General features: G+C 40.6%; 1 protein-coding gene across 4 annotated transcripts in view; it reads left to right on the top strand.

The window, feature by feature from the left end:
• Positions 1–1536: 1536 nt before the first annotated feature.
• Positions 1537–14243, top strand: part of SRBD1 (S1 RNA binding domain 1) — a 123746-nt gene continuing 111039 nt past the window's right edge. The window contains exons 1-9 of one of the 4 annotated variants that reach the window (XM_419463.7): positions 1537–1642; positions 2471–2627; positions 6929–7128; positions 7889–7971; positions 8487–8652; positions 9713–10075; positions 11664–11830; positions 12829–12946; positions 13089–13227. In XM_419463.7, the coding sequence (XP_419463.2) occupies positions 7889–7971; positions 8487–8652; positions 9713–10075; positions 11664–11830; positions 12829–12946; positions 13089–13227 (1036 nt within the window). In that variant the 5' untranslated portion in view covers positions 1537–1642; positions 2471–2627; positions 6929–7128. Of the gene's footprint in view, positions 2183–2470; positions 2628–6928; positions 7129–7888; positions 7972–8486; positions 8653–9712; positions 10076–10997; positions 11141–11663; positions 11831–12828; positions 12947–13088; positions 13228–14243 lie in introns of those variants that run through there. The other 3 variants (XM_015283824.4, XM_025149162.3, XM_015283825.3) reach the window with 3 other exon arrangements.

The raw sequence follows: 14243 nt of genomic DNA, 5'->3' as shown, positions 1-14243 counted from the left end.
ATCACTGCTGAAAGCAGATGAACTTACATACAGATGAAAAAGGAATAAATATGGAGATCACAAGAAAGCATAACTTCATCTGAAACTTTATGCCAGGATCATGATGTTGACAATTTTTCTAACACTACGGTGCAAATGTTTGTAGTGTAGTTAAAAATAAAAGAAACACAGGATCTAGTTAGCAGGACGTAAAGGAACAACAGGACCCTTATGGATCTCATGCTACTGCAGTGGTCTGAGAAAGAATACGTATTTATTTATGTGTTCTCTGTGGCCACCCGTGCTGTGGTATCTCAGCATCACACACATATGATTTTTGCTTCCCACTACCCCTGGGAAGCCAGGAGACCTGTACTGAGACACCTCACCGCAACCTCAGAGAAGTAATTTGGGATCAGAATTCTGGTTGAGGAGAACTGAGTGCATCTTAAGTAAGTTTGTAGATTAAATCAAATTGGGGAGGAGGTGTTCATCTGCCTGAGAGTAGGAAGGCCCTGCAGAGGGATCTGGACAGGCTGGAACACTGGGCTGAGGCCAGTGGGATGAAGTTCAACAAGAGCAAGTGCTGGGTCCTGCACTTCAGTTACAACAACCCCATACAACACTACAGGCCTGGGGCAGAGTGACTGGAAAGTTGTGTGGAGAAAAAAGATCTAGGGGTGTTGGTTGACACTCAGCTGAACATGAGCCAGCAGAGTTCCCAGGTGGCCAAGAAGGCCAATGGCATCCTGCCTTGTATCAGAAATAGTGTTGCCAGCAGGAACAGGGAGGTGACCGTCCCTCTGTACCCAGCGCTGGTGGGGCTGCACCTCCAGCACTGTGATCACTTTGGCGCCTCTCACTACAAGAAAGACTTCGAGACCCTGGAATGTGTCCAGAGAAGGGCAGTGAAGCTGTGATGAATTTGGAGCACGAGTCTTATAAGGGTCATCTGAGGGAGCTGGAATTGTTCAGTCTGGAGAAGAGGAGGGTCAGGGATGACCTTATCGCTCAATACAACAGCCTGAAAGGAGGTTGAGGTGAGGTGGGGGGTCAGCCTCTTCTCCCAGCAAACAGCCGTAGGACATGAAGGAATGGCCTTAAGTTCTGCCAGGGCAGGTTCAGTTTAGACATTAGGAAAAAAATTATTCTCAGTGTTGAGGCACTGGAATGGACTGCCAAGGGAGGTGGTGGAGTTGCTGTCCTTGGAAGTGTGTAGATGTACCAAGCAACACGGTTTAGTGGGCAATACTGGTGGTAGGTGGACTAGATGACCTTAGAGATCTTTTCCAACCTTAACGTTGCTGTGATTCAGGCTCATGACTGTCCGCAGCCTGAAGGCACCCTGGCCGATCCCGTACCCCTACCCGGGCCCCAGGCTCATGCCGAGCCCTGAGGCGCCACAAGAACCGGCCACCAGCGCCCCCTGACGACGGCGGACCCTAAGTGGCCGCGTGGACCAGACAGACAGGACCTGCGTGGCCGCCACCCCGCCGGCCGCAGGCACGGCGAGGCGGAGCGGAGGGCGGGGCTCGCAGCCTTCCCGCCCCACTTGCTGCCTGCTTCCTGCAACGCGGCGGGGCTGCCACTTCCTGCTCCTCCCCGCGGTGCGGCCGGCTCCGCCGCGGCGGCCCTGGCGGCCCTTTCAAACGCGGCAGCAGGGGTAAAGTCTGGGGGCGCCACCCGCCTTGCAGGGTGTTGGGCCGCGGGCAGGAGCAGGGCAGGGCTGCCGGTGGCGGCGGAGAGCGGCCTGTGGGCCCCGGGAGCCTCGCTGGCTCCAGAGAGTTCTCTTTTGTTCCGCCGTTCGGGTCTCCTGGTGGGGAGATGCGCCCGACAGGCAGCGTATCACGGCGCGGGAGGTGGTTCCGGGGTAGAGAGCTGCGCTGCGAGTGCAGAGCGGGTGTTTGGGCCACGAGCAGTGGTGCGGTGCTCGTGGATGACAGAGCACCAGCAGTGCTTTGCTCACAGCTCGCTGGTACTTGGCGGTCACACGGCACGGTCACACGTTCTGCGGTCGTTGCTAAAGGGAAGAGGTGCACGGCTTCGTCGTCTTTTAGGAAATAAGGCAGCCCTTTAAACTAAACCGAACGGGAGTGTTGCTTTATGGCTGCTTTGCTGGGTTGGAGGCTGGCTGCTGTCCTGAACCAGAACAGCCTCCCCCCAGCCTTGCTTGGGCTAGTGTCACCTGCTTGTACATAGTCTGGTAAGCACATGGAGGTGCTCAGACATCTCTTCCAAGGCACCTCTCCCAGTTCAGTGACAGCTCTGTCTTATGCACTTGTCCCTCATGTCCCCGGGATTGATTCCTCACACCAAGAGGGACAGGTCTGGGTGAATTGTGCTCCCTTAGGTTTGGCCTCGACGTGTTGCCATTGTGGTGATACTTCTGCGGCATCTCCTAGCAGTCATACACCTTTTGTGATTAATACTGAGGACTGTTTTCTGTCTATGTGTGCCTTATACATGTCTGTCTCTGGCTTTAACTTTCCAGGTAGCTCTGGAGCCCCCACAGTGTGCAGCTGATCCCTTTCCTAGGTAGCCTTGACTGACTTTGTGCAGGAGAAAAAGTCCTTGGAAATCTGCTGTGCCAGCTCTGGTGCGCAGTACGCCTAGCAGTTCTCCAAGGTTTTGGCCTCAGGAGGATCACTGTAAGTTAAGTTTATGTTTGAAGTACAACATAGTTGTTAAAGGTGACAAAAACCTTGTGGAGCATAGAATAATTGCAGTATGATTCCTTACCACTGATCTGTGCCTCATTTTCTCCTCTCTGTTGCTTGACTGTATGCTCACGTTGCGTTTTCATCTTAGTTCTAGCATGCAGTGGAGGTGCTTTAAAATGATGAGCAAAATCCAACTGTTAAAGCCTCCATAGGTTTATCAGAGTGGGCCGTTCTGCTGCTGCTAATAATGGTCTGAAATCCGCTTGTCATGTGGGATTTGTAGTGCTTTTTCTGTCCTGCTCCAGATGCTTGGTGTTATAATAAGCTGTTGGTTGGCTAGGACTACGTGCTTTAAGCTAACATGTAAAATGTTATTATTATTGCATTTTCTTCACCTTACAAACTCAGAGGCAGCAGAGCAGTGATTGAGAAGCTTCCTGCGCAGACAGATTTCCTTCCTGAAAGGAACGTGTTATTTTGAATTAAAGCTTCAGAAGTGTTAGTGTTCTTTCCTGCTGGAGATTTTTTTTTTCAGGTCCTGGAATAAAATTCCAAGTGTATGTTTGGCTTTTGGTAGTTTTGTTTTGTAAATGTTGTACCTTCTGGTAGAAAAAACTTTGGGTTTTAAGGTGCAGCTGCCTTTGTTGTCTTTGATCTCGATATAAATCTTCTATCATCTGTAGTTCTCTTTCTCTTTATGAGGTGCTTATGTCACTTCATGTAGTAAGGCTGTGAGATGTAAGCATACTATGATGATATTTACTTGATCATGCTTCAAAGGTAGAATATTTTCTACTACGTTTTTTCCCTAGGAGATAGGGAAGATATCACTGTAGGAGATATCACAGTCTGTTTAGGATCAGTGGAGCGATTTCTGATTTTGGAAGTTGTAGCTCTAACAGTTGAGCTACACAGCCTTGTGGTAGTGAAGGGTTTTGTTGGCATTTTTTGTTAAATAGCTTTTTTTTCTTTTTTTTGAGAGGCTTTATCATATGATTTTAATTGTTAGGAGTTTAAAATGTTTTACAAATAGCTGCTTATGCCACCTGGATTCACATTTGATGAAATTTACTTTTAATGGGCTGTATCTTTGCATGAATAGAGAGAATTGAAAGAATATCATCCCTTAAAAGTTTCTGAATGAAACCTGGATTGCCCTTTAAGAAAATAATGCCCTTATAGCCCTAGTCTGCTTCTACCCTACAGGCTGCCTACAGCTGTCATTTAAAAGCAGATCAGTGATTCGTTGCTATCTGTTTTGTGCAAATTGATACTAGGTTTCTGTAGAGTGGGGCATACTAAGAGCTATGCTGTCACTTCTCTTTGTTCCCGGTACGGCCCAACTCTGAACTACACTAGCCTTATTTTGGAGAGTTAGTTGTCAGACAGGGAGAAGCTACTTATTTACAGCCATGGGGATAACTGATACATTGTGGAGCTGTGCGTTCAGTGGAGAGAATAGAAGTGGTGGGAACAAGAGAGTGACCAGGGAAATATATTTCTCTACAGTAGCAATGATTTGAATAGATGAGAGATAGAGAGATGGGTAAGCGGAAGAGTATTGATTCCCTTGAATGGAGAGTGAAGGTTCTGTGTTACGATGTCAGCCTGTTGCCCAGAATATTGTGCAGGGACAGATTTGAAATGAAATCAGGTGGGTGTTAAAGTATTTGTGTAAGGCAGAAGTTTCTGGCTCTAAACTTAAGTAAAAATACTGTTGGTGAGATGGTTGTTAAGAGCTGTTTTTCTCAGGGAAGAGCATTTTTAATCACCACAAAACTTCTGACAAGCACATAAAATAACTAGCTAGCAAGCATCACTTGGAGGTTTGCTGGCTTTGGCTGCTAGGGAGAGCTGCTAGAACCGGGCTGTTGGAGTTCAAAACACTGAATGGCAGGCCAGTGAAATGGTACACAGTGTGGTTAACTTAGCTGTGTGCCTTGCTGGATAGTTCCTGTGGGTGCTGGGTATGGGAGACACCAGGAATCCAGGCACTGCAAGCATGTGCCATAAGGTACAGCAACACTGAACAGAGGCTCAGATAAGGGGGAAAAAACATTTGTTCTCACTGCTCTCTGGCATAAATTCTGCTCTTCATTTTTCAAGAAGTCAGCCGTGTAATTGGCTCTTCTACTTTTTGGATTTGGGCGAGGAACATGTTTCTGTGTAAGCTATAGTTTCTTTCCTGAGGTAGAAACGGCCCTCACTTAGCTGGAGGCTATGTAGAGGGAAGTCATAAAGGCAGTTTTGCCACTGAGGTCAGTCTAACCAGAGAATATAATAATAGACGAGAGGTCAACTTCATGCTGTCTTGATTCCAGTATGCTGTGGGGTGAATGAAGCCCTTCCTAACTCACTCAGCATTTGGGACAGAAACTTTTTTTCACTTGTCTTGGGAAGAAAAGTTCATGGAACACAGAGAATTATGTCCAAATAGTAATGGAGAACAGAGCAGGCAATAGCTTGTGAGTGCTTTGTTGTCTGGTCAGTGAGCATTTTAGGTACACTTGTGAAGCATATCTGTGTTTGTTTCTTGAGTCTTCTTGCCTTGCTTCACTTACAAAAAAAAAAAAAAATCTTAAGCTTAAAAAAAAAAATTGTTCATCATCACTAGTGGCATTTAGACTCATTGCTTTCTTGTCTTCCCTGCCTCCCTCTGCAGTGAATCACATAAGGACTGTTTTTCTTAGTCATTAACTGTGGGTGTTAGTACACTCTAGTACAGGCAGCTCAGGAGTAAAATTTAGCAGACAGCTGTCTGACAATTTGAAATTACAAGTATGTTTGTGGACTTAAAAAGATGATTCTATGCAAATAAAAAGAGTATGTGTAGCAATGACAAGATTATTTTTCTAGGAGTATAGCTAGTTTGGTGTATACATGTATTAGAAGAGGAGTTGGTTGTGACTGGACCCCACCTCACCTTGAAGTATCCCAACTTTTTCCTTGGCGATACCCCATGCTCTGATACCATTGATGGTCTAGGGTATTCAGTTTTTACTTTGAGCTGTAGAGTTGTATGATTCCATTTTAGCTTCTGACCATGGCTTGTCTATTTCACAGAGAGTTATTTAGAAATAAGTGTTGTACTTAATATTCACAGCTTATGATAGTCCAAATTAATTTTAAGTGTATGTACAAACAGCTTCAGGAACAAGTTACTGTAGAAAATCTAGTAGGTAAACTAAACTTTTTACTATTTAATTAAATAATTAATTAAATAGATTAATTAATCTATCTGAGGCCAGTCCTATCTCAGTACATGTATTTTAGAACTGGCACATTATTGATGAGTGGGGCAGAGGACAGGTTCTGTGCTGATCTGATCTTCTGGCCACGTGTATTTGATATTTCTCCAGTTTTGTGAAGGACTGCAGCAAACGGGGGGGAAAAAAAGTCAGATTACTTTGTAAATGGAAAATTCAGGAGATCAAAAGCAAAAGAAAAATAAACATTGAATAATTACGTAAAAACTTAGCCTTATTGCGTATCACTTTCTATTCTGTTTCATGCTTTCCTATGCCCCTTTTTTATTATATATTTGCTGTATTTTTTCTGCTTCATCTGGTGTGTTGGATGAAGACTTAAGCATGCAGGAACAAATACTAACCTGTTTATGAAGAACGTGGAAAATGTCTGGCTTCATTAAAAAGGGAGCTTGTCTCCTACTCCTGTGCTCACACCGAGTTGAAGACTTAAATGGCAGGAAGTAGAGTTAAATGTATAGAATAAACTTTAGTTTTGCCATGGTTCTTGCTTAGTGTACAGATGTTGAGATGTTTAGACACCTGGATCTTGGCCACTTGAGGTGATAGGGAAATACTAGCAGACAAAAAAGGTCATCCAAATGAGTCCTTCCTTTTTACTAGGGCTCTTAAACAAGCTCAAAACTATTAAGGTAATGTGCTGAGTGACCAAAACTTGCAGGGAAAGAGCAGTGTTATCTAAGGGAGATAGAGATTTGTTCCTTTTTCCTCCCTGTGGTGGAGGAGTGATCATGAAGAAGCTGTTTTGACTGTTTAAGAGCTGGTTACAACTTCAAAAATTTCCTAGAACACCATAAAATACTAATTGGATTAGCTGAAGAAGCTTGGCTGATAATGATATATTTAATCTAGTGTATTCTAGTGAATACCAGTTTGAAAACCAAAAGAACTGTAAAATTTGTCCATTCTAAAAAGTGTCCCTGTGCATGCAAAATCAGAAATCCATCTGACTGATGTGTTACTTAATTCTAGAAATCTCAGTTTTGCAAACATGAATAATGTTTTTGATTCTCCCCTTCACAGATTGAAATACAATATAAAATGGAAACATTATTTTCATGTCCCTGAGGCAACAGGAAGAAATGTATAATTAATTCAGGTCTATGATAATAACCATTTATCTGTGAAGAACAAAGGAAAAGGGAGAGCGGAGTGTCTGGGTGAAGGTGCCAGATATCTCCGGACTCCAAGTGAAGAAGAGAAGTCAGCAGAAAGCTAATAAGGTAATAAAGTAACTTTTTGCGTGTTCAGTGGAGATTTGTCTTCCTGTGATACACCTGTGTTCTGACCACTCACACAGTAGCATTTCAGTCAGTGAAACAGCAGAGGAGAGTTGACCTGTTGTTGCCTCTGATGTTTACTATGTACTTCTATGTTGCAAGCAAGCTAATAGCTGTGCTAATTGATGTAGGCCTCCAATAGTTCTTCTGCTATGGTGCTGACAGCTGCCGTTTAACTTAATTCTGGAACTGCTTTATGAAGAATACAAACAACTTTTGTTTTTAATATGCACACAAGCAACAACTAGTCTTTAAAGATGAAATTCAAGATCTAAATGGAAAATCTTCTTGTAATACTGTTCACATCAAAACCATATGCTAGCTTACATTATTGGATCTTATTTTTATTGTTTCTTAGAAGACTGAATGGATGCAGGACTGGCACAGTACATAGCACACAGTAATATATCTGAGAACTAATATTCATTTTGCTAGGCTAGCTTTACATGCAGCTGGAATAATTGTCTCCAATTGAGAAAAATAATTTAGTGCTGGTTTGCTTATTGGCTAAGTTGAAATCATTGTTGGATGTCTGCTGCTGCGGCGTAAATTCTTGGATACTACAGAATGTGAACTTACTCTGGAGAATATTTTTTGATTGCTGAAGACGTTGTAAGGACGCACTTGGCAGGGAATTAAGGGGCTGAATAAGAGGCTAACTGCAACCAAATGTTTGATTTCTCTCTTCTCCACTCTGTTTCAGATGACATCTCTACCAAGGAGGGTGAAATCTGAAGCCAAAGCCCCTACCTCAGAAGCTGATGAACTACCCTCATTTCTTAATTTGTAAGTTTACTGCTTTCTTAGATTGTGGGTTTTTTTGTGTGTGTGTGTTGTTCATACATTGTATGTATTTTCTTTGGTATTTATTCTTTTGCATCTATGTTACAACAGTTATCTTCAAAGGTTTGTACTAAGCTTGAGTGGTAGAGTAAGAATAACACTCAATTTCTGTGAGGTTGGATAAAAGTTTTAATTCATAAAACTTCTGTTCAGTTGTAAAACACAAATTACTTTTTCTGTTTCATGTTTACAGTGATAATAGGGTGAAACTGAATTGAAACTGTTTGAACCAGTTGTCCAAACAGAATCAAATGTGTATGCTTGCTAGTGACCAGCTTCAGGAAAACTTGATGAATTGTTCCAGCTGCTAACTCTGCAACAGAATCAAAGACTCGTATTCTTTGAGTCTGCCTCCTTTCTGTTCACTTTCTTTAATGTCAGAAAACACCCAGATGGGTTTTCTTATGTACTTCTTATCCCTTTAACTAACAGTATTGTTTACTTGTTTGTTTTTCCAGAAGCTCTGAATCAGAGGAGGAAGAAGAGGAATGGGAACCAAAAAGCAAAACTGCCAAGAGACCTGGGTTGCCAAAGAAAAATGAGGCAAAACCTAAAAAAATTGCTGCTCCACGGTCAGGAATGGCTGGGAAAAAAGTCAAGAAGATAGCAGTAAAAAAGGAAATGGTGAGTGTCTATCTGCAAGCAAGAGATATTTAATGTCTGTGGAGGGCAAATAACATAATCAGAATTTTTCCAACTCTGGTTAACTTGGTTGCCTTACTGAATTATTGGATCATCTAATTTCACTTTTACTTTGAATATTAAGTGTATATGACAAACATAGCTTTCTTGGATATTTGTATTCCAAATCTAAAAGCCTATCCTTTAAAATTTTGCCCAATGGTTATTGACTTGGTTTTCCATGAAGATCTCTTTCTACAGCAGAAATAAATCAAAACGTCTATTCTTTCTATAACAACACCTAAACATTCTAATGCCTCTTTGTCTGTGGTTTCTGTCTTGTCCCTTTGATGTCTTCTATGTTTTTACCACCTCAGTGCCACAACAAAAAGAAGCCCTGTACTTAAGTTTCTTTGCATGGTTATTCAACTCAGTAAGGATAGAAGTTTATGATAAATATAAGATACACTGCTATCAGAAATTAGATACTATTGTCAAAGTTTAATATGAAGAGTTAGATTAGGTCATGACAGAAGCTAGACCTTCTAGTTTCTATCAACATTACTGAATGTTTGACATATGTGGCGTATTGAGAAACACATTCTTGGACCCTGAAAATCTCTGGGGAAATTGAGGACTGAATGTGTGGCTTATTTAAGGTTAAACAGTTTCTTAGCAGACCAAACCATAGTTCCAGTTCCTGTTCTGCACACTGTATTCTATTGGAAGTGTGCTTCCCTGCCACGCTCTTCCAAGTTTTGTTCAGATTAGTGGAGGTAAGCACTGTGGGTCAATATCTTCTGAAGGAGAGCCCTGAATAAATCTTGCATGGATAGTTAAATTTGATCTTGCAAATCATGGCTCTGTTTGGTATGTTTTTCCTTTCATTTCTTCCACACAAGAAATATTTTGCTACTTGATGTCTATCTTAGCATTTCCCTGCCTGGCAGAGACATCACTGGAGAAAATATCTGTTTTCAAGTTTTCTTTGATTTTAATTGAAAAGTTGTTGAGCTAGTTTAAATCACTCAGTGCTTAATACAGTTTCACATCTTCTTGGTAGGATATATCGTTACCAATTGCTCCTGCAGGAGATAATATGGTACAACTTCAGAAGCCTAAGGAAGAAAATGTAGGCAGTAAATTGAACGCTTTAAAGCAAATGCCTGTACTGCCTAAAAAACCTCAAGTAAGTCCATTCCAAGGAATGAACGTAAAGAGTTTAGAGGGTGACGAAAAACCTTCAACGAGTGCTCCTGTAGTAGAAAATCAAGTGAAACATGAGAAACCTGAAGAGGATTTTGCGTTTGATGAACCACCTTTAAAAAAGATGAAATCAGCTACATCTCCTGAAGGAAAGCCAGTAAAAAGTCTAGGATGCAATAAAGTAAAAGAAGAATTTGAAATGAACTGGGATATTGTACAGGTATGAGATCTTTTCCTTTTTTGAAGTGTCAATGTTACAATTTCCTACGTAATTTGAATTTACAATCTAACGTACAATTTGAATCCTCTTGGCATCAATTGGAATGTCAGAGTCATTGTGCTGTGAAGTACTCACTTAACCTCTGATTAGATTGTCATAATACACATATAAATGTTGGCTGATAACTTAGAAATTCAAACCCTAACATTATTCTAAGATCTATGGCTTATGCAGTCCTTAGTACAAAGCTTGCTTGCAATAGGTTCCTGTATGTTTTCTCCTTATCAGCGTGTATGGTTGTTTGTTTGTTTTTGTTTGTTTCTTTTTTTGGTAGATGTAGTCAACTGAACCTCCTACAGGAATGCATGCTGAAAGAGTTGGGATTTCAGAATTTAAGATTAGTTAGTGCGGAGCATTATTGTAAAGGTTCACCTGATGGTGTATACCAATTTGCATTACCATGAAGGAGGAATCAACAGAATTCATAGAATCATAAAGGCTGGAAAAGACCTCCAAGATGATCAAGTTGAATTGTCAACCCCTCACCACCATGCCTGCTAAACTATGTCCTTAAGTGCCATGTATACACATTTCTTGAACACCTCTAGGGACTGTGACTTGACCACTTCACTGGGCAGCCTGTTCCAATGACTCAACTCACTTTCTGAGCAGAAATTTTTTCTAATATCCAACCTGAACCTCCCCTGGTGTAACTTAAGGCCATTACCTCTCATCCTATTGGCAGTTATCTGGGAAAGCAGGCCAACCTCCACCTTGTTACAACCACCTTTCGGGCAATTGTAGAGAGCGATAAGGTCTCCCCTGAGCCTCCTCTTCTCCAGACTGAAAAATCACACTTCCCTCGGCTTCTCCCCTCAGAGCAACAGTGACATCAAGGGAGATATCATCTTTGCTTTTGTAGGATGCTAACTTTGGAGACATTCAAATAAAGACAGCTCTCATTCTCGGAGACTGGCTCTTGCTATGGAACGTTTTAATATGAGCTGCATGGGAATAGATTGGGTATATCCTATTCATCATACTCAGTACTACCTGCATAAAAAGGTAGAAAATTTGATTCATCTTGAAACCTGTAGTAATATTGTTCTAGTTTCTAACTATTGGCAGAATGGAATTAGGATCATCTTCGGGTTTCTTTTGCTTTGTTTAACTGTGAGATTACATTGATGTTGGCTTAAAAGGAACAGTTTCAGGATTTTTGAGTTGGATGGTTTGTTCTCTTAATGATTTTTTATTTTTATTTATTTATTTTCTTTTAAATTCTGTTTCCAAGAGAGACTCCTTTTTGCTTTTTTCTTCCTTTGTTTTTTTTTCTTTTGTAGTTACAAGGCTTTGGAACCACTGATTGCTACATGTCTGGTTTTGAAGTACTGGTTGTGGTGGTTGGGATCATGGGGAATCTGGCAAACTGTTTTAGAGATGACAGTAGACCCTGCTGGTCGACATATTATTCTGGATTTGGCTTAGAACTTGAGTAAGAGGCTGTTTAAAGTAATTTACTGCCTTTCTGAAATGTTTTTTTAATTCATTTTCTTTTCTTTTTTTTTTTTTTTTTTTCTTGTGGCAGGTTTTGTCAGATAGAACAAATGTTGAGCCATGGGTATGTGCAAATTTAATTCGCCTCTTTAAAGAAGAAAATACAATTCCTTTTATTGTTCGGTATCGAAAAGAGCTCATCAATAACCTGGAGGCAGATGCCTTGCGAGAAGTCCAGCAAACATTAGAAGAGCTCCGGTAAGTAAGCTGATAGAAGGGAGGTATCTGGAGAAGGAGGTGAGTAGGAAGCAGCCTGCTGCTGCTTCTGTATCCCCTTCTTTTGACATTTTATATATGCTGCACTTATAAAGAAATTAGTAAAGAAGAAATTTTAGAGCTGAGGTAACTATGCTTGGTGCCTTGTCTGTTTCTTTTTTTTTTCACTCTAAGGAACAAGAAATCTAACATCATTTATTGTCAAATTAAAAATAAGTTATTAATCTGCCTGGAATTTCAGTAGCTTACAGATCCTGGAAATATGTTGTCCAGCTAGATGTAAACTGTACCACTTGAAAATTGCTAAGAATCCCTCAACTCCCTGCCTGGAACAGCAAAGCTTCTAGTCATGGGTGCTACTTGAGGTTGCAGTGTACCAGGAGAGTGGGTTAAACCATCCTGGACCATTGCATTTGGACATATTCATACTCTGTGGATATCCTCTAGGAAACAATTCTTTCCAAAGAGGGAATGTGGCCTGAGATAGTCTGAACAAGTTACTTAAATTGTAACCAAATACTTTCACTGTCTGCAGGAGGATAATGTCACAGGTACCTTATGAAACGTCTAAGAGCTTAAAATGTGGTACCTTGCACTTCTTGCTGAAGAACTACCTTGATACAAACTACAGCTATTAGTGCTCACTGACATGGATTTATCTTTGAATTTTCCATTTTTGGCTTTAAATCCACTAATTTTGCAAAACAAACAAACAAAAAGTTTATAACATTAATGATTATGACCATTATTTGATTAATTTCCTTAAGCCACTGCAACGTATTTTGGTACAATTTTGAATTAATTAGAGAGAGAGAATAATAGGACTTTTTTTTTGAGTTGTCAAGTTTTGAAGATTAGTGTGAGATTCAATCTTGAGTGTTTTCTGAGCACTTTAACTGTGTACTAGATAAGCTCTTAATTAAAAGCCACTTTAATCCACCATGAAATGTGGCTGATAATGTAAATCTCTTGTATTTTAGTACTGTTGCTAAGAAGACACATACAATGATACAGAAGTTGAAGAAAGAAGGGAAACTATCAGGATGCCTATTTACATCATTATTGAATTGCAGAACTTTGGAAGAATTGGACCACGTGGTCAGTATGCTAGTCTTTTTTATTATTATTATTTTTTAAATCATCCCTAGTTTAAATGTATTCTTGCATAACTAAATAGCACAGTGTGATTTAAATATTTCTTTGCCTTTTAGTAACTGTGTTGTTTTTGTTTTGTTTTAAGACTACACCTTATAAAACGGGGAGTAAAGGCACCAAAGCCCAGAGGGCCAAGCAGCTGGGATTAGAACCTGCAGCTCTTTCTCTCCTGCAGAGTCCTATGGAACTTAATCTCTTCTCTTATATTAGACCCAATATCAAAGGTAAGCACTTTGCTTCTATGAGTAGTAATATCCTAAACTTTTGATAGTTTTTATGATGAGAATTATTTTAATTGTATGTAGGTTACTGGAAGTTATGCAGCTGCTTTAAGTTCCAGAGATCTTAGAATCATAGAATCCTTAACATTGGAAGGAACATTTAAAGGTCATCTAGTCCAATTCTCCTGCAGTGATCAGGGACAAGCACAGCTGGATCAGGTTGCCTAGGGCCTGGCCCAGACTCGCCTTGAAGTCTCCAGGGATGGGAGAAGCCTGCTCCAGTGCCTCACCATCCTCGCTGTAAAAGACGTTTTTGCATCTTTTAGCAAGATACAATAGAACTTACATTTAGTGCCATAGCTCCCCAGCCTTTCCTGTCTTTTTACATTATAAAATTATAAATAATGTTTTTTCTTGTAATGCAGGAGTCAAAAGTCTGGGAGATGTTATAGTCCAAGTCTGTATTTACTGTTAAGAGAGAGAAAGGTTACTTCGTACGTAACATCTCTGTATGAGATGTATCTCTGTACGAGACATCTCTGATTCTGCTTGTACTTGAATGTCAACTGAAGTTTTAACTCTGGTTGTGTAATGAAGAGACTTATGCTCATACTATTTACTAAATTTAATTTAATCTGTCAGTGTGTATTTTAATAACAGCTGATCTTGGTGACTTGGAATGAACAGTATAAACGTTGCTGTTGGATGGCAGTAGAGGTTACAGAAGATTTTTAATCTCTGAAGTTTGAGCAGGAGCTCAAACTGACTGCTGCATACGTAGACTGCAGAAATATTTCCTTATGTGTGCAGTTATAGGTGAATCTGTAGGGGGCAATCTCTGACAATAAAACATGGAAATTGTTACAACCTTCTGTGTGGCATTAAAGTGAAATTGTTTTTCTTTTCCTTCCCCTGATACTTGCAGTTTGAATTTGAACATAAAAGTGGTGAACTCCCTTGTGGGGCTGATTCTGACTCTACTTCAGTTGTTTTTATTTCATTTAAATATTATTTATAAA

This window comes from Gallus gallus, chromosome 3 (assembly GCF_016699485.2).
Source record: "Gallus gallus isolate bGalGal1 chromosome 3, bGalGal1.mat.broiler.GRCg7b, whole genome shotgun sequence".
In the NCBI taxonomy this organism is placed as follows: Eukaryota; Metazoa; Chordata; class Aves; order Galliformes; family Phasianidae; genus Gallus; species Gallus gallus.
This window is presented reverse-complemented; position numbering and strand designations above follow the sequence as displayed.